Below are 22,151 nucleotides of genomic sequence, written 5' to 3' on the forward strand. Positions count from 1 at the left end.
AATTAGGGAAGTGAATCCAGATGGTCAGTGGACAAACAAAAAAGAGGTGAACAAGGCATTGACCGATGTGGAAAGGTTTGGTATTTTCCACAAAGCCAACAAAAGTATGAGAAGTCATGTAAGCCATCACATTCTCTGTGGCAGCTGAAGGAGGAACAGCTTATCCTGCTCTCTCTTGTCTTTACTGATAATTTTGCCTGAGTTATTTTTAAAGTGACAGTTTTTATAGTTATATTTTACTTTTCGACATCATAACTGGATTACTTCAAACCTAAAGGACTGAGGGATTTTCTTACCTTTATTTTTACCTTACTTTTCTGCATCTCCAAGTTGAACCAGGACAAAACGCCTCCAGCCGACCCCAGGGACATTAGCAGTATTATACAGTGACTTCAGTCTGTAGAAATGAAGATCAAACTGCTGGAGGTGAACATTGAAATCAACGCTAACTGTGGAAACGAGACAACTCTTCCTCAAAACAACAGAGAGGTCGTACGCCTCGCATCAAGCAGCCCACCCTGGAACGCTCTGGGTGCCAAGCAGAAGCAAAAGTCTCACACTGCAGATCAGATGAGCCGACTGAAAGGGAGAACCCCTCACCTGGACAAATCGGCGTGGCTGGCTCTGAGCCAAAACCCACCTTCAACTTCAACACCTGCTCCACCAAAGAAAAACAAACAACCAGCTGCAACCAAAACAGCTCCATTGACTTCGCTCCCAAGGACAGAGCGACCAGCCCAAACCGTTGGGTTACTTGACGTAATCCCTGGTTCTTTGATAACAGAGTGAGGTGTTTCACTATGGGAATCGCCTCAGCGTGACCCAACTACGGAAGCTCCAATGACATTACGTCTGTCCGTGACAGACAGGTTGAGCCGTGACCGTGGCTCCACCCACCATCCAATATCACGGCCAATCTACCCCCCTCAACTCATTCTAAGCAGGTTTCTTTCTGTGCCCATGCAAGAAGGGATGTGTTGGTGAAACACCTCACTCTGTTATCAAAGAACCAGGGATTACGTCAAGTAACCAACTTCGTTCGGTGTTTTACTATGGGAGATATGGCCAACTCCCAAATTGCATGCTGACCCCGAAGCAATGCTAAGCAATCCAGGACTCAGGCGGAGCCTGATGAGCCAACCCCAAGCACCGTGTGTGCTAATGAGGACTGGGCCACATCCAGCCTGTAAAACCTCACAAATGTGTGCGGTGTAGTCCAACTAGCTGCAGCACAGATGTCCTGGATGGACACACCGTGGAACAAAGCCCACGAGGTGGCCATGCTCCTGGTAGAATGGGCCCTCACCCCTTCTGGTGGCTCTGACCCTGAGCATCTATATGCCAGAGAGATAGTCTCCACAATCCAGTGCGCTAACCTTTGGCGAGAGATAGGTTTGCCCTTATGAGAAGTGGCCCAAGACACGAACAGGTTATCAGCTCTTCTAAAGTCAGCTGTCCTGTCAACATAAGCCCTCAAAGTCCTCACCGGACATAAGCAATTAAGCCGTTTCTCTTCTGCTGAAGAGAAAGGAGGTGGATGGAATGCCAACAGTTCCACCATCGAGGTGTTTCCATCACCTTGGGCACAAAAGCAGGATTGGGTCTTAAGCACACTTTGGAGACCCCCGGTGCCCACTGTAGGCAAGTAGGACTGACAGTGCATGTAACTCACCCACTCTCTTAGCAGTAGTTAAGGCTAAGAGCAGTGCAGTTTTCAAAGGCTCAAAGGGATGATGGCAAAGGGCCTCCAGTACCAGAGTGAGGTCCCATAATAGCATGAAACGCCTAGAGGTGGGCAGCTTACGTCGTGCCCCCCTCATGAAACGGCACACCAAGGGGTGCTGCCCCACAGGTTTATCACCAAATCCCACATGACAAGCTGAGATTGCAGCTAAATAAACCTTAATAGTTGAAAAGGCCTTGCCCTTTTCTAACAAGCTCTGTAGAAAGCAGAGAACCTCCACCACCGAACACTGAAATGGAATGGCCTGTCTCGCCACACGCCACTCCTCAAAAACTCGCCATTTACCACTGTAAAGTGAACGAGTTGAAGGAGCCCTTGAATTCTGGATGGTGTCGATGACCTCTGGAGGGAGACCTGTTGCATTTAGGTCCCACCTTTCACGGGCCAGGCCCAGAGAGCCAGAAGATCTGGATGTGGATGATAAATCTCCCCTGAGCTTGAGACAGAAGGTCCCTGCGAATGGGAAGCAGCCATGGTTGTGCTGACAGAACTTATTTCTGCTACCCAAGGCTTCGATGGCCACCATGGGGCCACCAGAATTAGGGACAGGCCCTGTTCCCTCACTCTGATCAGAGTTGGGGATATCAGACTCAGAGGCGGGAATGCATAGAGCAACACATTCGGCCATGAGTGAGCCAGCGCGTCCACGCCCAGTGGTGCGTCTCGGTCCGACAGGGAGAAAAACAGTGGGCAATGAGCGTTTTCCCATGAGGCAAAGAGATCTACGGCAGCCCGTCCGTATCTCTGCCAGATCTGCTCCATCACTTGAGGGTGCAGCTTCCACTCTCCGTAAAGGGGGTTGCCTCTGGATAACAGATCGGCCCCCCTGTTCAAAATTCCTGGTACATGCGTTGCGCGAACCGCTAGAAATCTGGTGCTGCTCCACATGATTATTTCCCTGGCCAATCTGTGTAACTGAATGGATCGGGTCCCGCCCAGACGGTTGATATACGCCACCACTGTGGAATTGTCCGTCTTTACCAAGACATGGCGACCAACCATCAAAGGCATGAAATGCTTCAAAGCTAGGAATACGGCGGGAAGTTCCAGCATGTTGATGTAGAGCCGTGCCATTCTTCTCGACCATACACCGTTCACTGCTCTGCCCATCATAGTTGCTCCTGAGAAACTTTCTGTGTGGGGGGTAAATGGCTATGTGAAAATATGCATCGGAGAGGTCGATAGTTACAAACCAATCCTCCGGGCGAATGGAGCGACATAGCGTCTTGTGTGTCAACATTCTGAATGTGTACTTGCGTAAGTGTTTGTTTAACACACGCAGGTCCAGTATGGGCCGTAATGACACGCCATCTTTCTTTGGAATGAGAAAATAGCGTGAGTAGAAGCCTTGACGAACCTCTTCTTCCGGCACCACTCTGATTGCTTGTTTGGCTAACAGGGATGCGATTTCGACCTCCAGGACCTGCGCCGAATCCCCATTGGCGACTGAAACGAGCACTCGTTTCAGTGGTCAAATCTCGGAGGTCTCACAGCGAACTGCAGTTTGTACCCCCTGGAAATTGTGGTCAAAACCCATGGGGAAACTGCGCATCCGCGCCACTCTTCTGCCTACGCAGAGAGGCGGCCTGCCATGTTGGGTGACGTCATCCCCTCTGCACAGCTGAGCTGTGCTCTCATGCAGAGAGTGCCAGCTCCCTCTGTTGGGTACAGAGGGGGGTGACATGGATTCATTTTTGCAATTTTCTTCTTTTTTCGTGGGGGGCTTTCTGCCCTTGGCATCATGCCTGGTTGCAGAAAAGCTTCTTTTATTTCCCTTGATTTCCCCAGAACAGAAAAATGTGTGAAGGGGCACTGGTGAGTGCTTGGTGACACTGACAAAGTGCTGCGAAGTGTGACATGACAGTTTTGAAGTGCTGGAAAACACTGTGTTGTCTGTCTCAAAATTTCCTCTCTCTGAACACGAGGGGGAGAATTTAACAGGACCACTGATGAACTGGGAACCACAGGAGAATTTGAACTCCGGACAGGAGGATTTGCACTGCCTTCTGAAAACCCCCTCTTCTGATGAAGAAGTCGTGGAAAAAAGACAGGGGCTAGGTGGCCCGCTTCTTTTTCCCCTCCCCGGGGTAAGATGGACAATTTTTTGCAGCGGCAGCTGCAAAAGAATGCTTACCCCATGGCTTTGGGTTCTCAGATTTATTTTGCTGGGGAGGTTGTCTGGCAGGCCTCCTTGGAGCCCTAGGTCCACCCTGCCGTCCTCTCACTGCAGCAGCAGCAGCAAAGCCAGGTCTTGGTCTTGGTGGAGGAGTTTGGCTAGGTTTACGAGGCAAACAAAGGTTGAAAGCCTCTCCTTCCTGTTTTCTGAGGGTACTTATTTCCCTCACTTTCTCCAGGGAGGGGCCAAATAGACCTTTTGATGGGTCACGTAGGCCTGACAGGTTTAGCCATAAGGCCCTCTCCCCTGAGACTGCCAGTCCCATGACACGACCACAGCCTTGAACGGCCCCTCTAGAGGACCATAGGATAAGATCGTTCACCACACAAATCTCATCCCAAAGGGTGGGGCTTGGTGTCCCCAAGTCCAGCTGACGACCCATCTCCTCCAAGATTTCACCCTGATAGGCTGACAACAGTGTAACAGCGTTAAGCAAGCACACTGATTGTCCAGCATATTTGTACATTCGTTGGTAAATAGATGCAGTGAGGCGATCTATTTTACCTGGAAGTGAGATGCTCGAAGATGCTGACACAGATCTGCGGTTAGGGTGAAGATGGTAAGCCACTGAAGGCTCCACTGTTAGGGGTTCGGCCAGCCCCAACTGACCCATCCCCTGTATCTCCAACTTAGAGAAGCCCTTAGTGGGGAGCTTGCTCTTGAATGGACTAGACCAGAAACGGCAAATTTCTCTCATGCAGGCTGGAACAGTTGGTAAAAGCTGTTTAGTTGAAGGTAAGACTGGTGGCAGTCTCTTCCCATCATATAAGTCACGTACTGTACCGCCTGCATCCTGGGCTGCTGGCCAGGGGATGTTCAGCTTTAAAGCAGCCTGTTTGTACACATCATACAGGTCACTGTCCCCAGGGGAGGCGATGTCCGCTCTGCTGGGTGGCCTGGTCAGTTGAGCCGGGAAGACATCATCTTCCTCTTCTTCCATGTCTTCCAGGTCGAGGAGGTCAGAGTTTGCGTCACCCTCCGTTTCCTCCAAGCCTGTTTCGAGTTACCTGCTCTCCATGAGACCCTCAAACAGAGGGGGCATGGGAGAGGACTCTTCCTCCATCATGTCCGCCCAGCTCTTAGAGGCTCGCGGCTGATGGTTTTCACCTGCCGCAACAGCTGAAGGTGATGAGAGGCATGGGTCCTGGCTGTTAGCTACAGCTACTCTAAGCCGCCTTTCCAGGATTTTGTCTGGCATCGACGAGCAGTGCTGGCACCCCTGAGGGTCAGCCAGCGACGCTTGAGCGTGTTTAGCGCCCATACAAGCGATGCACATAGGGTGTGGGTCCCTGCCTGAAATAGAGGCCCCACATGACGCTGGGCACAGGCGGGATACAGCCTCTTTAACTGTCGATTCCGACCCTTTGGTGGGGGTGGGAGCCGTAGCCATGCCGAAAGCTTATTATAGCTCGTCGTAACACGTTAGCTATAAAACTGAAGATAAAGTCCGCTCGCCGCGACACGTTAGCCGAACTTTACCAACTGTTTATGCTAGCGATGTACCGCTATGCAACCACCAAGCCCGCTTTTACGCGTTAGCTTAGCCAACACAAACGTTAGTTACTCTGTAAATTAAAACAAAGTAGCTATTGTTAAAGAAAGAAATAGTAAGTTAGCTTAATTTGGAAAAAGCTTGGCTCTCTCTATTTCCTTCCTATTTCCCGGATTCTTCCAGTGAGCCTCGTGTGTGCCAATCAGGAGCAACATGCGTGATGACGTCACAGAGTTACAGCGTTTAATCTCACAACAAGAAGCGTATGAGTTAACAAGAAAACTGCAGCGTTACAGAGACATACATTCGTTACCTGAGACAAAAATTAAAAGACAAAGGGACAATGACAGAGAAAGAAAGAAAAAGCAAAGACATGTCTTTGGAGAAGGCTGTTGCCAAAACGGCAGAAATATACCAGCAATCTGATTTATTATTACTGTGCACAAACTTTTATAGTGGAGGAGTTTCCTAACTTTTAATGTATTCAATTGAGGCGTAGCTCTGTATGACCAATCAGACGCTACCTTGGACGCCAATAAAACTTAGAACTCCCCCTAATTTCACGCCAGAGATCAAAGGCCATTTGCTCTCTGGAAGAACAATGGAGCAAGCAGCTGCATCCTGGTCCTCTGGGCTCTAAGGCCATTTGGGCAAATAAAAGCATAAAATAAGACTTCACAGATACCTGTGAAATTCGGAGTGCCTCCCGGCCAAATCAAGTAATTTAGTTTAAGGAAAGATTATCTTCACAAACCTAATTCTGGTCTACTGCATTCAGCATTTTCCAAAGATTTAAGTCCTTGCTTTATCACATAAAATCCTGAACAGTTTTCTAATACTAAACAACACATTTTCATTGAAACAATTTCCATTTGGTTCAGAAATTATCATAGACAGTACAATTTTCAAATACATTCAGCATTCACCATTCTAAACTTAGATAATACACTTTGGTTAAAAACTTGCTATTAATACTTAGAAAATGTCTTAGAAATTAAATGTTAATGATCTCAACATTCTATGTTGTATTTTAGTTTAAACCATACCAGATGTGATTAAAAGACGTTTGATGTTCTGTGAACCCAACCGAGTTCTGTTTCACAGGCAATACTAATTTTATGGCCTCCTGACCTCTGATAACACAGCAGGAGGAACCTCACAGAGAGATCACAGATTTGACCTACTTCTAAATATTTCCCGATAGAATAGTTTTAGTTTCAAATCCTTTACACAAGCCTGTTTAAAATTAAGAAATTTGTTCAAAATCAGACTGTTCATTATAACCTTTACACCTGGGGTAAGAATAGCTGTATTAAGCACTACAAATAATAATTTTCCGTAACACTATAAAAGCCGCCCGCCTTTACACGATAGCTGCTTCAAACGCCTGTATAACTGAAAAAAGGCTTCTTTCGAAGCACTTACCCAGCACAGTCCAGGCCTGGTACTGCGTTCAGCGGCGTTTTCCTTTACGGAACGCCTACGAACGGTTAAGCAGAGCCAAGCTAGCCTGAATGTGCTGAGGGAGCTTTGCTGTAGTTCTTCACACGGGAAGAAAGCGAGAATGAGTTGAGAGGGGTAGGTTGGCCGTGATATTGGATGATGGGTGGAGCCACGGTCACGGCTCAACCTGTCTGTCACGGACAGACGTAATGTCATTGGAGCTTCCGTAGTTGGGTCACACTGAGGCGATTCCCATAGTGAAACACCGAAAGAAGTTAGAAAAAGAACTCAAAACATTCTGACTCTGTGGGAATCCCACTGAAAAACAGATTTTCTGCACTCCAGCCTGAGCCTCTGACTTCAAACATCTACAATGAGGCAAGACCAACACATCCACCCCCCAAAGCTCCAAAGGACAAACTGACCTCCAGGAAAACAAAAGGTATACCAAAAGTGCTTATTGTTGGAGATGAAGCAGTAAATGGAATCAGTCACGTTTGCAATCCCAAGAAAACAAGAGTGATTTCTTTTCCTGGTGACACTGTGTCTGATTTAAAAGTGTTTAGTTCTCTCTCTAACCTCTGACCAGCCAGATATTGAGACTTTAGTTGTGCATGTTGGAGCCAACGATCTGGCAAAGCAGAAATCTGAGATTCTTCTGGACACTATGGGAAAATTAAAAATGAAGTTATTTCTCAGTGGTCCAATTCCATCACCTCAATGGGGAGATGAAAAACACTCCAGGCTGGGCATGATAAATGGCTGATTAAAACCTGCTCTGCCAGCTCAGTGACCTTCATTGATAACCTCTGGATCTATTGGCAGCGCTTTCACCTTTTTGGAAGAGGCGGATGCAATCTTAATAAACATGGGATAAAGCTACTCACTGCAAACCTTTTTTATTTTATCAACAAGAACAGCAATGTCATCATCGCTTCAGAAGAACAGGCTCGAGGACGTCTGATTAGGATGGAACCCTCTGCGTATCAGGAGCCAAAACAAGCTGAAACATCGACTGGAGACGGAGCGACTGGTTCCCTTCCTCCTCCGCCCCTTCCTTGCTCATCCACTCATTCACAGGATTAACAGGATTCACAAGACACCTTTGGAGAAATGTCTTCTGGACCAGAGTTTCTTAATTTTACAGACGGAATGAATCAACAGGTTCTAATTGGAACGTCTCTCCTTAGCATTCATGTGACAGACCTCACTTCATTTAAGCCACCTGCCTCTGATTTCCCAGAGGATCCGTCACTCTGCGTTTCTGAGGTCTGAGGCCTGGGTCCAGATATTATTTTTACACCCGTCTTACTCCAGAATGTGTCTGGCCCCTCGGCACTGCAAAACAGGACATTACCTGTCCGGATCACTGCAAGAAAAGTTACAAAAGCAGAAACATAAAATACAGCGGACCTAATTCAAACCTCAAATTGTTCCCTTGCCTAAAGGAACCTCAGACTGAAGAACTTTTGGCCTCCAAGTCACTAAAACTGGCTCTTTTAAATACCAGATCTCTCTTTGCTAAAGCTCTATTAATCAATTATTTCATCACTGAGGAATTGATGTTATGTTTTTGACAGAAACATGGTTGAATGACAATAATGAACCGATCGTACTAATTGAATCTGCGCCTCCTAACTACAATTTCTTAAGTGAGAATAGAAAACATAAAAAAGGAGGAGGCGTGGCTTCAATATTTAAAAATACCATAAATAGTAGTAAAATATTTTTGGGTCAATTTACCTCTTTTGAGTATCTTGGAATTGAGATTAAAGGCCTCAAACGAACTTTAACACTAACTTTATACAAAACTCCAACATATGTGGAAAATTTCTTTACTGACTTGAATGAACTTCTATCTCTTATTAATTATGAATGCTTAATTGTTGGTGATTTTAACGTTCATGTTGACAACCCCCAAGACAGAGGGGCTAAAAAGCTCTAATATCTTAGAGACATTTGGTCTAACACAACATGTCAAACAAGCAACACACACTTAAGGACACACACTGGACCTGGTTATCAGTAAGGGTGTGAATATTTCCAATGTTTCTGTAAATGATGTCGCCCTGTCGGATCACTTCGCTGTTATCTTTGAAAGTTCTTTATCCTTTAATTGGTAAATGATTTTCAGTCTAAAGTTTCAGATATCATTGATTCCATTGCCCCAATTAAAATGAAGGTTGTGTCTGGTAAGAAGAAATCTCCATGGAGAAATGTACAAATAGTTAGATCTGCAAGACAACTCTGCCGTAGGGCAGAACGAAAATGGCGTAAAACTCAACTTCACGTTCATTATGACATCTATAAAGAAAAACTACGTTACTATCATTTAACACTCAAACATGCAAGACAGCCTTCTTTGCAGATGTCATAAATAAAAACATTAACAATGCTCGAGCTTTATTTGCAACAGTTGACAGACTCACAAACCCTCCTATCACGTTAGCACCTGAATTTCAGTCTATTGCCGCCTGCAACCAGTTTTCCAGTTTCTTTTCAGAGAAAATTCAAAAAATCTGAGGATTAATCTGCACATCCACTATAAAGTCAGTACCAACACTGAACCCAAACAAAACAAATACAGGAAAAATGACCCAATTTCAACTACTTAATTATAAAACCCTAAAGCAAATTATAAGTCAACTCGGCTCCAGTTCCTGCTGTCTGGATGTTCTACCCACACATTTCTTTAAGAAAGTTCTGCCTGTTGTTGCTACTGATCTGATCCAAATAGTAAACTCATCGCTCTCATCAGGCGTTTCCCCCCAGGCTTTGAAAACGGCAGTAATCAAACCACTGACAAAAAAGAACAATGTAGGCAAATCACTACTGCAGAATTACAGGCCGACCTCTGACCTCCCATTCATCAGCAAAGTTATTGAAAAAGTTGTGTGTAAACAGTTAAATAGCTTCCTAACGATAACCAACTGCTTTGACTCCTTCCGATCTGGTTTCCGGTCTCACCACAGCACAGAAACTGCCCTCGTAAAAGTGTTCAATGACATCCATATAAATACGGACTGTAGGAGAACCACAGTGCTGGTTCTGTTGGACCTCAGTGCAGCTTTTGACACTGTTGACCATGAAATATTACTGAATCGACTGGAGAGTTGGGTCGGACTCTCCGGTCCAGTGCTTAACTGGTTTGAATCGTACATAAAGAACAGGGATTTCTTTGTTTCAATTGGAAATGTCTCATCAAAGAGGTCAAAGGTCACATGTGGGGTACCCCAAGGTTCAATCCTAGGACCCCTCTTATTCAATATTTATATGATCCCACTAGCTCAGGTTATAACAGGAAATAATATCAGCTACCATAACTATACAGATGACACACAGCTCTACATTACGATGTCACCAGATGACCTTTGACCCCATCCAATCACTGAACAGATGCTTAGAACAAATAAATGTGTAGATGTGCCAAAACTTTCTCCAGCTGAACAGAAACAAAACTGAAGTTATTATTTTTGGACCTAAAGAGGAACGATCTAGAGTTATAGATCTAGAGTTATAAATCTAGAGTTATAGATCTAGAGTCAGTGCACAGCTTCAGTTATTACAACTAAAAACCAGCGATCAGCCCGAAACCTGGGGGTAGTGATGGACTCTGACCTGAACCTTCAGAGCCACATAAAGACAGTTGTAATGTCTGTTGGTGTTATTGACACTTGTTTGTAGCAACATGATTCAAAATTTTGACTTTTCCCTCATTTTTTTAAAAAGCTCTCTGCAACATAAAACTAGAGTGCCCTGAAGTCTGGGATCACTTGTTATGCTTGTCATGCTTTTAATCCAATGCTGAAGAGATCCTATTGATCATATTGGGATATGTCTGTATCTATGTATTTAGATAACCTACCTATTTTCCACAGTCCCATTGTGTTATGAAGTCACAATGGGCACCAAACAATCCCACCGGCACACCACTCCTTCCCTGGCTGGGTATGGGGTTTGAGGTGAATTGGAGGGATGTCAGTGGTGAAGGCATTAGGTGCTGTCATAACATTCGCATCCCAGGCAGCAGTGGAAGACCGGGATGGGCGAAGGTCTCATATTGGGGAGGACAATGTGCCCCCTGTGCCCGCAGTGTCCCCTTCTGTGCGCACAGTTGCCTGTGTCACACATAAAAAACCGACACTGTCTACAGTTATTTCTACCAGCTCCTCAGATCAACTTCAGTTACTTGCCATCCCTCACAGTGACACCAGATTTCTAGTCAGTCCTGCTAATTGTTCAGCAACTCTCCTGCATAAAGAAATATCTCCCAACTCTTGGTCAGATGCTCCTGTTAATATCATGTTCTCCTACCAGCCAGTTTCCATTGTGCTGTTTTATTTTGGATTCATCCCTTTACTTTAGTTTGTGTATGTTTTGTAAGTGTAAAATTTTTTAGTTTCACCAATGTGTGTCCTCCTACAATTCATCATTTTATGAAATATACCTTATACATTTCATCCATCGGGAGAGACCTTTTCCTGCTCTCTCCTATCCTCATCTGATAGCTCTGCTAGTTAGTTATTTAATATACGCAGTTTTTATAGTTACTCTTGTATTGTCTACCCTCATAACTGGATTGCTTCAGATTTGAGGACTGTGGGATTTTAAATTTTTACTTTTGACTTTATTTTTAACCTTTTTTTTTTCTTTTTTTTTACATCCAAGCTGAACATGAGTGAGATGCTTCAGATCATCACTGGCAACATTATTATACATAGTCTTAAATTTATTTCAACACTCTGGTTTAAAACATGCCTTTTGTTTTTCAACCCTTCCAGCATCTCGGGAGTCTTCGACTGTAAAAGTGGAGGTTTATAATGGAGAACAGTTTGTCGTTCTGCCCTGCCAGTACAGCCAAGTATTAGAAGAGATTCTCACAGTGAAATGGAGCCGCTATGATCTCAGTCCCAATACTGTCCATCAACAGCGAGAAGGAGACGACCTACATTCACAAAATCAGCTTTTCAAAGGACGAACATCAATGACACCTCATTCTCTAGATTCTGGCAACTTCAGCCTCACTTTGAAAAAACCCCAACTTTCTGACAGCGGGATCTATATCTGCAGTATCATTGATGATGAAGGAGAGAAAAAGCTATCAGACGTGCAGCTGCATGTCAAAGGTCAGTAGTCACCTGTGTGTGTACATACACACTTACATATGTATATGTGTGTGTACATATATTAAATTTATTTATTATACCTGAATATAAATTTGTCTTTTGTTTAATTTTGCTCCCAGCCTCTAAGGATGCTTTGACCGTTAAAGTGGAGGTTCAGTGGGCCCAATTTGTTGTGCTTCCCTGTCAGTACAATCAAGTATTGGAAGAGATTGTAACAGTGAAATGGAGCCGCTATGATCTTAATCCCAACATTGTCCATCAAAGACAAGAAGGAGACGACCTGCGTGAACAGAACCAGGTTTTCAATGGACGAACATCAATGAGACCCGATGCTCTGTCCTCTGGTGACTTCAGCCTCACTCTTAACGAACCCCCAGTATCCGACAGTGGGAACTACACCTGCACCATCATTAATGAAGAAGAAGAGATAAAGCTGTCAGAAGTGCAGCTGTATGTCAAAGGTCAGTTTTGTTTAAAAAAGCCTATGTCAAGATGGTATCCTGGTTGATTGCACCTTGATTGCTTGATCGACTTTATTAAATCAGATAAATCAATTACATTTATGAAATTGGAACCTGTGTTTGTATGACCTTTAATAATTTGAATTTGTGTGGGGATGTGAATGAGTGGGTGCATGGATGTTTTTCTATTTAGAGTAGTTGTGTTTGCAAATTTGTTGTTGATAGAATTGTGGGAAATGTATTAATCTTCCAACATTTATGCCAAGCAACAGCACAGGGCAGGTACCGTCAGCTCCTTTGGAATCCTGCAGCCTCATGCAAATGAACACTTTACACCCTTACAAAATAGCCATGTGCATGACACAGAAGACAGGTCGACAGTGATGCACAGGACCAGCTCCCCACAGACTGACAAAGGGACAGATGCAAAGCACAAAAATAAAATACATTAAACACAATAACATTTCTTGAAGAGGAAGGTCTTCCTTTCTTTAATAAAACTGTTTCCAGTCAGTTTCTAGTATGATTTCTCAGATGGTCTTGAAGACTATTCCACGGTGCAGCACAGGAAAAGGCATTGTCACATATGGTGAAAAGTTTTGTCCTACAGGTATTAAGAATTGAGGATTTTGTGGCGCAGAGGGATTGCATGAATGTCTGTAGAATGAGCACTTGTTTGAGGTTCAGAGCTAATCCTGGTCTGTTGGAGTAAGGATGCTTCTAAAAAGTGCAGGACGTTACCTCTCGAGGACTGGACTTCAACATCCCTGGTCTAGATGGTGGGGGTGGGGTTTAAAGGAGAGATTGATTGATTTTTAAGCTAAGTGGAAGAGAGACAGTCTGGAGGTAAGCAAATTGTGGGACTTTAATGTGGAAAGAAAATTATAAAGTTATTACAGTGCTCTTCAGTTGTTTCAGTGAGTGAACAGATTTAATGATGAAGAAGGCGGTTAACTGTGGAGAAAAGTTGTTAGGATAAGACGTTACATTAATGCACCTCCTGAAGAAGGTACATTTTAACCCCAAAATGCTTTCACAATTCACAAACTAACATCAAGAAAATGCTAATGTTCTCATTGTCATTAAGAACATTAACAAAATTAATGTTCTTAATTTATGTCATTATTTAATGACATTAATCAATTATTAATTATTCATTAATTAATTATTGTAAATGTTAATTAACATGTAAAGATTTTACATTGGTAAAAGATTTTACCAATGTAAAATCATTGGTAAAGGTTTTACCAATGTTCAAAACAATTCTAAAGGTAACTGAGATATGTTAAGCTAAGTATGCAATTAAAGCTAGAGATACTATTCAACTTTCCAGAAAATAAGAACATCAGTTCTGGCTATGCTTTTCTAAGATCTGACTTATCTTTATCTTTTCCATAGCAATTCCAACTTGGGTTATAGTTCTGCTGGTCCTGCTGGTTTTGCTGGTTCTTACAGTTTTTGTGGGCCTTTTTTTTAAGTTCCGACAATATTTAATGTCAGGTAAGTCCTTTTACAATCATTTCAATGCTAGTGTCTTACATGCTGAAGTTTTGTGATCTTACTTTGGAAAGATTAAGCTAATAGAAAAAGATGAAGGGAACCTCAGAGAAGCCATCATTTTAGATTAATGAGTTACATTTCCTAACATGAAGTTTTTAATTTTCAGATAAACTGAGTTTTTAATTTTAAACATAAAGAAATTATATCACATGAACAACAACATACTGCTGTGAGTGAATGGGGATACAAATAATGTCCAACTTTGTCACGGAAATGTAAAGTCTGTGGTATTCCATAAACCAAGACTGCATCCATGGTTCTCGTATTGGTATGTAACATTACATGTTATCATGTGTTCTCACTAATGAGATCAGAAAAACAGGTCATTTCAGATTTTAATTGATTGTCCCAACTCCTGCTTTTTTGTTAGCTTTCCTCAGGCCCATATACTGAACACTAACAGTTTTAATATAGATTGAGTGGAATCTGGGAAAGGACGTCAAGTTCAATTAATTAAGCTTAAAAGTAATCAGTGATAATTGTAATTTGCTGAGATGTATTTTTGAACAAATACGTTTGAGTTCTTAAAATGCTACTATTTGTGCAAAATGTGATGTTTTAACTATATAAATTCCAGTGTATTTACTTTTAGCCATTTAACAGTCATTTTGAGGTACTTCATGAAGGATAATTACAAAAAAATGCCAGAAAAAATGCCTTGAAATGCTTTGCTGCTGAAATGTGCTATACAAATAAAATTTGATTGATTTTGATTGAAAAACACAGAACCTCACAGAAATGTTTTCACACATTATTATTGAGAATGTTAATATTTTCATAAAGACTTTGACATATTCAAAGAAAGTTGTTCAATCTACAGCAGTAATCTGTTCAAGAAGAAATATGAGATCTGTACTTTGCATGCATATCTAAGATCTAACTGGTTTCTGTGTTTTGTTTTCCAAAGAAATTTCTCCACAGGCCAGAATTCTCTTGGTTCTACTGGTTTTGCTGGTTCTTGTTCTTGTTTCTGGGGCCCTTCTATTCTATTTCCAACATAAATTTAAGTCAAGTAAGTATCTTTTCCAACATTTTCATTGCAAATCTCTAACATGTGGAGGTTTTGTGAATTCGCCTTTGAGCAATTTCAACCATTTCACTTATGGAGCCATAAAAAATCAAATGAAGCTTCAGAGTCGCTATGGATTCGAGATCAAGAACCCTGTATTGTTCACACATTATGTAACCCTAACCCTAACTCAGCTTCATAAAAGGAATTAGACACATACATTTTGAAAATGCAAGTATTTGAACAAAGAGTGGGGTTCTAATTGTAGAAAGTCAAACCACATATTTTATTTTTTTGACATTTGAAATTAATTTTAAAGTATTTCCTAAAGCAGACAAACAGAAAACGAAACCATAAAAAAAATGTTTTTATTTACTAACATTAACAATATTAATACTGTAGATTTTCAAAATATTAAAAGGCAACTGTGTTTTAATTTTTTGAGGAAACTGATGTGCATAAAGAAAATTAAGAAATATGTTTTCTTCTGTTTTCAGAAAACATAAGAATTCTGTATTGGATATGTATTTCTAAGATCCTAACTTGTTTATATTATTTTCCATAGAAATTCCAGCTTTGGCGTTAGGCGTCCTGTTTCTGCTGTTGTTTCTCACTCTCAATGTGAGCACTTGTTTCCATTTTCGACAACGATACATATCAAGTAAGTTTGTTTTCAGCAGCATAAATGCTAATGTTAAAATGTTGTGGTTTTTCGTTTTCCTTAGATTATGACCAGTTGCTGCTCAAGGTTTCTGTAAGACCATCAGCTCTTACAGAATGGTGAAGGAAGTTTCAGAGTTGCTAAGGTCTAATTTTCAGAGTTTCTAACTAAGGATTGAACTCCCTATTATGTAAAGTTTTCAAAGTTTTTATGATCAGGAAGTGAAAGCACATTAATTTAGATTGTACAAATTCGTTATAAAAGTAGTCCAGTATTCCATAAAATCCACTTATCCATTTCTTATTGTGAAGATAACAGAATAAAAAGAAACCGTGGCATCCCTGTTACCATTTGCTTAGCAAAAGTATTCACACAATTTTTACTTTTTATATTGTGTTTCACTATCACTACAAAAATAAAGTGACAAGGTCTTTTTTTCTGTCAAATGTTATAGAAGATTGGAAAGTGGATCAGGTATACCCAGGTATCAATTATACCCAGGTACCATTGTGGATAATGGACTTTGTTTCCAGTTGCAGGCAGATTGTACTTAGAAAGAAATCAAGGCTATTCTCTTTAATGCCAGGAAATTCACATTAACCATGTTTTATAGGTCACTTAAGGCTTTCTTCAAATTCAGAAATTTATATACAGAATGATTACTGTCAGACACATTTGAGTTAATTAGATGTATTTTAAATCCACACCTGAAAGACATTTCTTTCTTGTTTGACAAAAGTCAAAAGAAATCAGCCAAGATATGAGGAAGATAATTGTGTCTGGTTAATTCACAAGGCTGGTTCATCCTGGGGGACAATTTCCATAAGCTTGAAGTTTACACTAGTATTGAAATGTGATGAGAATATCCAACCATTATACTGTTGAGAATGTGTTTTGTTTTTTATCTCTTTTAGCTAGCTGCAAAGCTACAGCTAAAGGAAATGACATGTTAGGAAACGCCCTCAAAGCTAAGATTATACAATATGACACACTAGGGAACGCCCTTCTTAGGGTGTAGCTTAGATAGAGGCTATGTAACTCTCATACAGTCTAGCCTGTGACTGGTGTAGCGCGTAGGCAGTGTGATCTTATGCAGCTATTCCAGCTCTGCTTCCCATGCATACCACTTCTGCGGCAGCTCCTCAGGGAGTTATGGGTCATCCCAGTCCCTCTGTTTCTCCCATAGGTGGTGTACAATAACTTTGGCTAGAGTGGTAAAAGGCACTATGTAGCCAAGAGGATCATACTGGCTGGCTAATACTCTATAGATGTTCCTCATCGTAGCCACTGAGCAATCGATGTGTCTGTGTTTGTAAGTGAGGGTGTCAGACTTATAGTTCCAGTGTAGCCCAAGGGCTGGCTCTTGGATGTTGAACTGACCTTGATTGAGCCACAGCTGGATGACTTGAGGTCTGGAGGAAGATGGTGGATGACATCTGGATCGTTACTGGCCGACTGCCTCAACTCAAAGCTCCCATCGGCCAGGAGGTGGCGGAGTTTGTCAACGAGTGCCTTGGCGGCTATTGGACATGTGAGACTCTGTAAGCAGTTGTCTACATAGAAAGACTTGTTAATGGCAACATGAACATCTTCTTCTGGTTGCCTGTGGTCCATGACGTGTTTCTGCAACACAAATGTTGCACAACAAGGGCTGCAAGTAGTTCCAAATGGAAGTACCTGCCACTCTTAGACATCAGGGGGCTTGTCTCGGTTCATGTCCCACCATAGAAACCGAAGCAGGGGTGGATCTGCAGGTAGGAGCCTCACTTGGTGGAACATGCCGCGAATATTGCTGCTGAAGGCCACAGCACGTTCCCTGAAATGTAGGAGCACTGCTAGCAAGGCAGGGCCAAGAGTGGGACCTAGTAAGAGGAGTTGGTTTAGGTTGTAGCCTTGATGTTGGAATGAACAGTTGTAGACCACCTGGTTCTACCTATTATGTTGAACCATGTGATGGGGTATATACCAAGCTTCACCACTGGTTTCAGACTGATGGTCTACCAACTTCACTACATAGCCAGATCTTACAAGCTTCTCTATCTCCATCTGATAAGCAGCAGCTTGTTCTGGTGACTTGGCTAGGCGCTTCTCTGTGCCTCTCAGGAGAGGCAACACTGGCATTCAGGAGAGGCATGTTCTTGATCCGAAGAAGAGATGTGGCACAATGCTCAACACCACTAACAATGACTCTCACCGTCTGTTCTTGCAGGAGCCTAACTGCCTCTTGATCTTGTCTGCTAGCTTCTCACTGCGGTAAGAGAGCACATCCATTTGCCATAACTTCTCTACACAGGAGAACTGCTCTGTGGGTGATGACATACATGTGAAGAGGCAGTGATTCACATTTGTGATGGATTCAATGGCTTGTGCTGGTCCCTGTAGCATCCATCCAAGGAAAGTCTTCACTGCTGCCGGCCCACCAGGTGGTCCTAGTCTGACTGGCTCCATAGGTGTAATGAGGTGTGTGTAATCAGCACCAATAAGCAACATGGGACAGACTCTGTTTAGAGGAGGGAGAGGCTAACACCTCTTTACTTCCTTTAAGGCCCATCTGTTTGGCAGCAGACTGAAGCAGGAATGTCCGCCCAGATCCATCTTCTAAGACTGCAATTTACTTGCAAGGTACTTTTCACCATTTCTCAGGAGTACCTTACTGATCTTCAGTAAAACCTTGGATTTGTAGACTGGCCGGTCGGCATACACAACTTTGTTGGCAGTGTTAACAAGGCAACTTTCTGCTGAAGGTGGAACTGATGCTTGTTCCTCCTCTGCTGTCTCATTCACCTCATGCAGCACTAGCAGATGTCTCCTACCACAGGTTTTGCAAGGAGCTCTAAGTGTACACTTTGCCGCTTGGTGATTACGTCCACAAAGCCAACACTTATTTGTTTTAATCCATGTCACCTTCTGTTCTTTGCTCAAAGTCTTAAAGTTAGAACAGTTGTTCAGGAAGTGCTTGTTGTTGTCACAATAGGGACAGTAGGCCGTAACCTTCTCTTTTTCCTTTGACATGTTGACAGAATGTCCAGATGCAGGTGGTGCTGCTATGCTGTTTGATCCAGAGAACTTCTCAGTGCCAGGAGGATACTAACAGTCTTACTTGAGGGCTTGGGAATGTGCTTGGTATCAGGCTTCTTGTTAAATGACTCCTCTCTCTTCGGGGGCTTCATGCCATCTTCCTGAATTTCTAGGTCATATTCTAGCCAATCAGCAAAGTCAATGAGGGAAGGAATGGCTACTCTCAGTGGATGGATAAATCTCTTAAAGCTGGCATTGAGGTCATAGGGAAGTTTACTTAAGAGCCTTGCAACATGAGAGCCGCAGACTAACTCGACTTGACCTCTTTGCCCTAGCTGTTCCAACATGCTTACTAGTGACCGCACGCTAAGGGCAAACAGACGAAAGCTCTTAACATCACCACTGCACATATTTGGACCATCCATTAACTCTGCAATCTGTTGCACTGCAAGCTTGTGGGGCTGTCCATACATCTTCATGAGAGCTAGCAATGTATCAGTGTAAGATTGTGTTGAGTTGCAGTAGGAGTCTGCTACAAGTGAAGCTTCTTCACACTGGAGATGATCAGTGAGGATCTAGTACTTGTATCTTTCAGTAGCATTGCCTGGTGATAGATTATCTAAGGCAATCTTCATGCGTGCAAACTCTCTGAGGTCTGGTGATGTAAATCTATGGATGGTGGGCTTCTGCTCCCTGTATGCAGTCTCTCTCTGTGGCTCATTAAATCTGGGAACTTGGAAAAATGTAGAATCTCTATGTGAATAGAAAGATGCCCCCTGCTGCGGTGTGTCTGCATAGTACAGGCGATGAGGCAAACCACCGGATGTTTGGGAAACTCTAGGTTTAGTGAAATCTAATTGCAGGTTTCTTCGGGAACTGTATGTTGGATATTGTAGCTGCTGGTGTGCTGGAGAATCGGTAGGGGGTTGGTAAGGTCCATAACCACCACTATAAACACTTTGAGGTTGGGGTGGTGGGAATAGAGGCTGATGGGATGCTGGCTGGGACTGTAAAGCAACCATCAGGCTCTGAAACTGTTTATGAAGCTCAGAATTTTCTTGGCGCATCTCTTCGAGAGCAGCACTAAACTCAGGAACTTGGTTGGTCTGCTGTTCCCCGATGACTTGCCCCATAGATTGACAAAGCTCTAGTTCTTGCTCCTTGTCATCTCTCAGGTTCATCATGTCAAAGCTCTGGGTGGGTATTCATGGGTGGTGACGGAGATCCGGTAGTTGTACATTCTAGTGCTCTTTGCTCCACTGATAATTCCCCTGCAGCTGCTGTCCAGAATCTACTCTGAGCTCCAGGTCCACTTAAGTCATAATCTGACAGGTAGGAAGGAACTGACATTCGTCATTTGGGTCGAGTGTCCAATGCCTTTGACTCTGGGTTCTGCATCCTTAAACAGCAATCTGCTATCCGACTCAAAGGACCATTCAAAATTAGGGATTGTAATTGCTGGTGGAAAGTTCAGATCACTGTGGTGAGTCTGGTCAGAACTCCAAAGAAACACAGAGTCGTACTCCAGGAGGTTTAACTTATACTTGCTGTGTATTTTTTAACTTGTAACTGTGTGTATGGTTTTCCAGAAAGACAAACAACAAAACAACATAAGTGACCGAATAATTCCCAACAAATGACTGAACTAGTATCACACATGCCAAACCACTGGAATATTAATAATTATTACCATCGTGTTTCTAGATAAATACACTGCACGAGAAAAGAAAACCACGCTGTGTAGTTCTTAGGTGCACACGTACAAAGCATGCCATCAATTAAGGGCAAACTGAAATACTCTGTTGAACAAACAATGTCACCAATGTCATTACTTACTTGCATTTTACGCACACACATCGAAAGAAGGTGACAACAAACTGTAAACACCAAGACGAAAGTATACAAAATGTGAACGGTAAAACTCTGCAGCTCCTTTTTTTCTTTCTCTCCCCTTCTTCGTCTACATGCTGCTCACTAGCGCTTTAAGCTCTGCCCCTTGAAGGGCTCAGGATGGCAGTTTGTTAGGCAGCCTTTTTCACAAAATGGACCAGCTGCATTTTGGTATTAATAAATGGAATTCATCAATTCAATCTTTAACCTTATACATCAAGAAACAAAAACAAAAGACTTTATGAAGATGCTACTCAAGCTGGTAATACAGTCATTAACTGTATTACCAGTATTTATCACACATGTCCTGTACTGACATGGTCTGAAGGAGGAAGCCATTACTCCATAAGAAACAAAGCATACACCAGATTAATGTTTGAAAATGCACATAGTGACAATGACCACATCTGGAGACATGTCCTCTAGTCTGATGAAACTAAAGTGAAACTATGGTGTCATGTTGGATTTGAAGTTTTTCACCCACATGCAGGTTCTACCACAAAGGCCGGAAAGTCTTGATTCAAATTATTTATTTACAATAAATGCTGAATGAAACTCAATCCGGATTGACTCTCGAATCGGCAGCGGTTCGGCGGCTCAGGTTCTGCTTGGAGAGGGGAGAGGTTAGTGAGAACCGGGTTGAGGGAATCTTGACAGGGAAATGGAGAGTATCGCTTACAGTTCGTCTGATGCAGGGTTGCTGAGGAAGGGGAAAGGATCAAAGAGGCACAGATGTTCTGAGAGAGTGACAGGGACACGATCGGCAGGCGGTAGAGTCCTGGTGACAAAGAGCAGTCGCTGCTGCGCGCTGTGATGGGCGTGGTTCCTGGCTTGATCCAGACAACTGATCAAGAACTGAGAAATGACAGAAACAAGATTAACTTGATCACTCATAGACATGACAAGAACTTGGGGTTGACTCTGACCAACAAGTGGGACCATAGAGCGATGAATAGCTGCTCCACCGCTTCTTAAGAATCCTGCAGCCGATTGCGGGAATCCGCTGCAGGTGCACCAGCCTGCCGGAAACTCTCCCACGAAGATCGTCTGTCAGAGGAGCACTCACACCAACTTGAATCCTAACATATGGAGCTTACCAGAGGGCCGTGTTTCATTGGCTGATGCACATTCTTTTTTTAACGTGGCTGCCACGTGTGTGGCCGGACGGTGCCAGACTACATTGTGGACTAGAGATCGTCAGAACGGTTTTGCATCAACAATCGAAAAAGAATGAATTCTACATCTTGAAGCCTGTCTGCTACACAGTCTTACGTTAGCTAAACAGATCAATATGCAATGTGTACTGTATCTGATATACACTAAAGATTTTATTTTAGCAGAAAAGGCTTTGGACTAAACTGTTACTTGTGTTAGCCACTCTAGCACCAAGTACCGTGTATCAGGCCTAGGCACACTCAAACATTTACCAACAAACCACAGGAATCACCAACTAATTTCAAAAGTAGCCTACAAAACGATGAATGTCAGACTTACCCAGCCTTCAAAGAACAATAGGCATCAGCGATCCTGTCCACAGCTATATTGATGTAGAGGGTGCGTGGATCTGCCGT

At 42.9% G+C, this 22,151-nt stretch overlaps 1 protein-coding gene across 4 annotated transcripts in view; it reads left to right on the forward strand.

The window, feature by feature from the left end:
* LOC122839734 overlaps positions 1–22,151 on the forward strand; it is a 155,605-nt gene that overhangs the window by 12,531 nt on the left and 120,923 nt on the right. For all 4 annotated transcript variants that reach the window (XM_044131648.1, XM_044131646.1, XM_044131649.1 and 1 more), the window contains 5 exons: positions 11,637–11,981; positions 12,101–12,442; positions 13,841–13,942; positions 14,910–15,014; positions 15,577–15,672. In XM_044131648.1, coding sequence (XP_043987583.1) covers positions 11,840–11,981; positions 12,101–12,442; positions 13,841–13,942; positions 14,910–15,014; positions 15,577–15,672 — 787 coding nt within the window. In that variant the 5' untranslated portion in view covers positions 11,637–11,839. The remainder of the gene's footprint in view (positions 1–11,636; positions 11,982–12,100; positions 12,443–13,840; positions 13,943–14,909; positions 15,015–15,576; positions 15,673–22,151) is intronic.

The sequence above is a fragment of the Gambusia affinis genome, linkage group LG11 (assembly GCF_019740435.1).
Source record: "Gambusia affinis linkage group LG11, SWU_Gaff_1.0, whole genome shotgun sequence".
NCBI lineage: Eukaryota > Metazoa > Chordata > Actinopteri > Cyprinodontiformes > Poeciliidae > Gambusia > Gambusia affinis.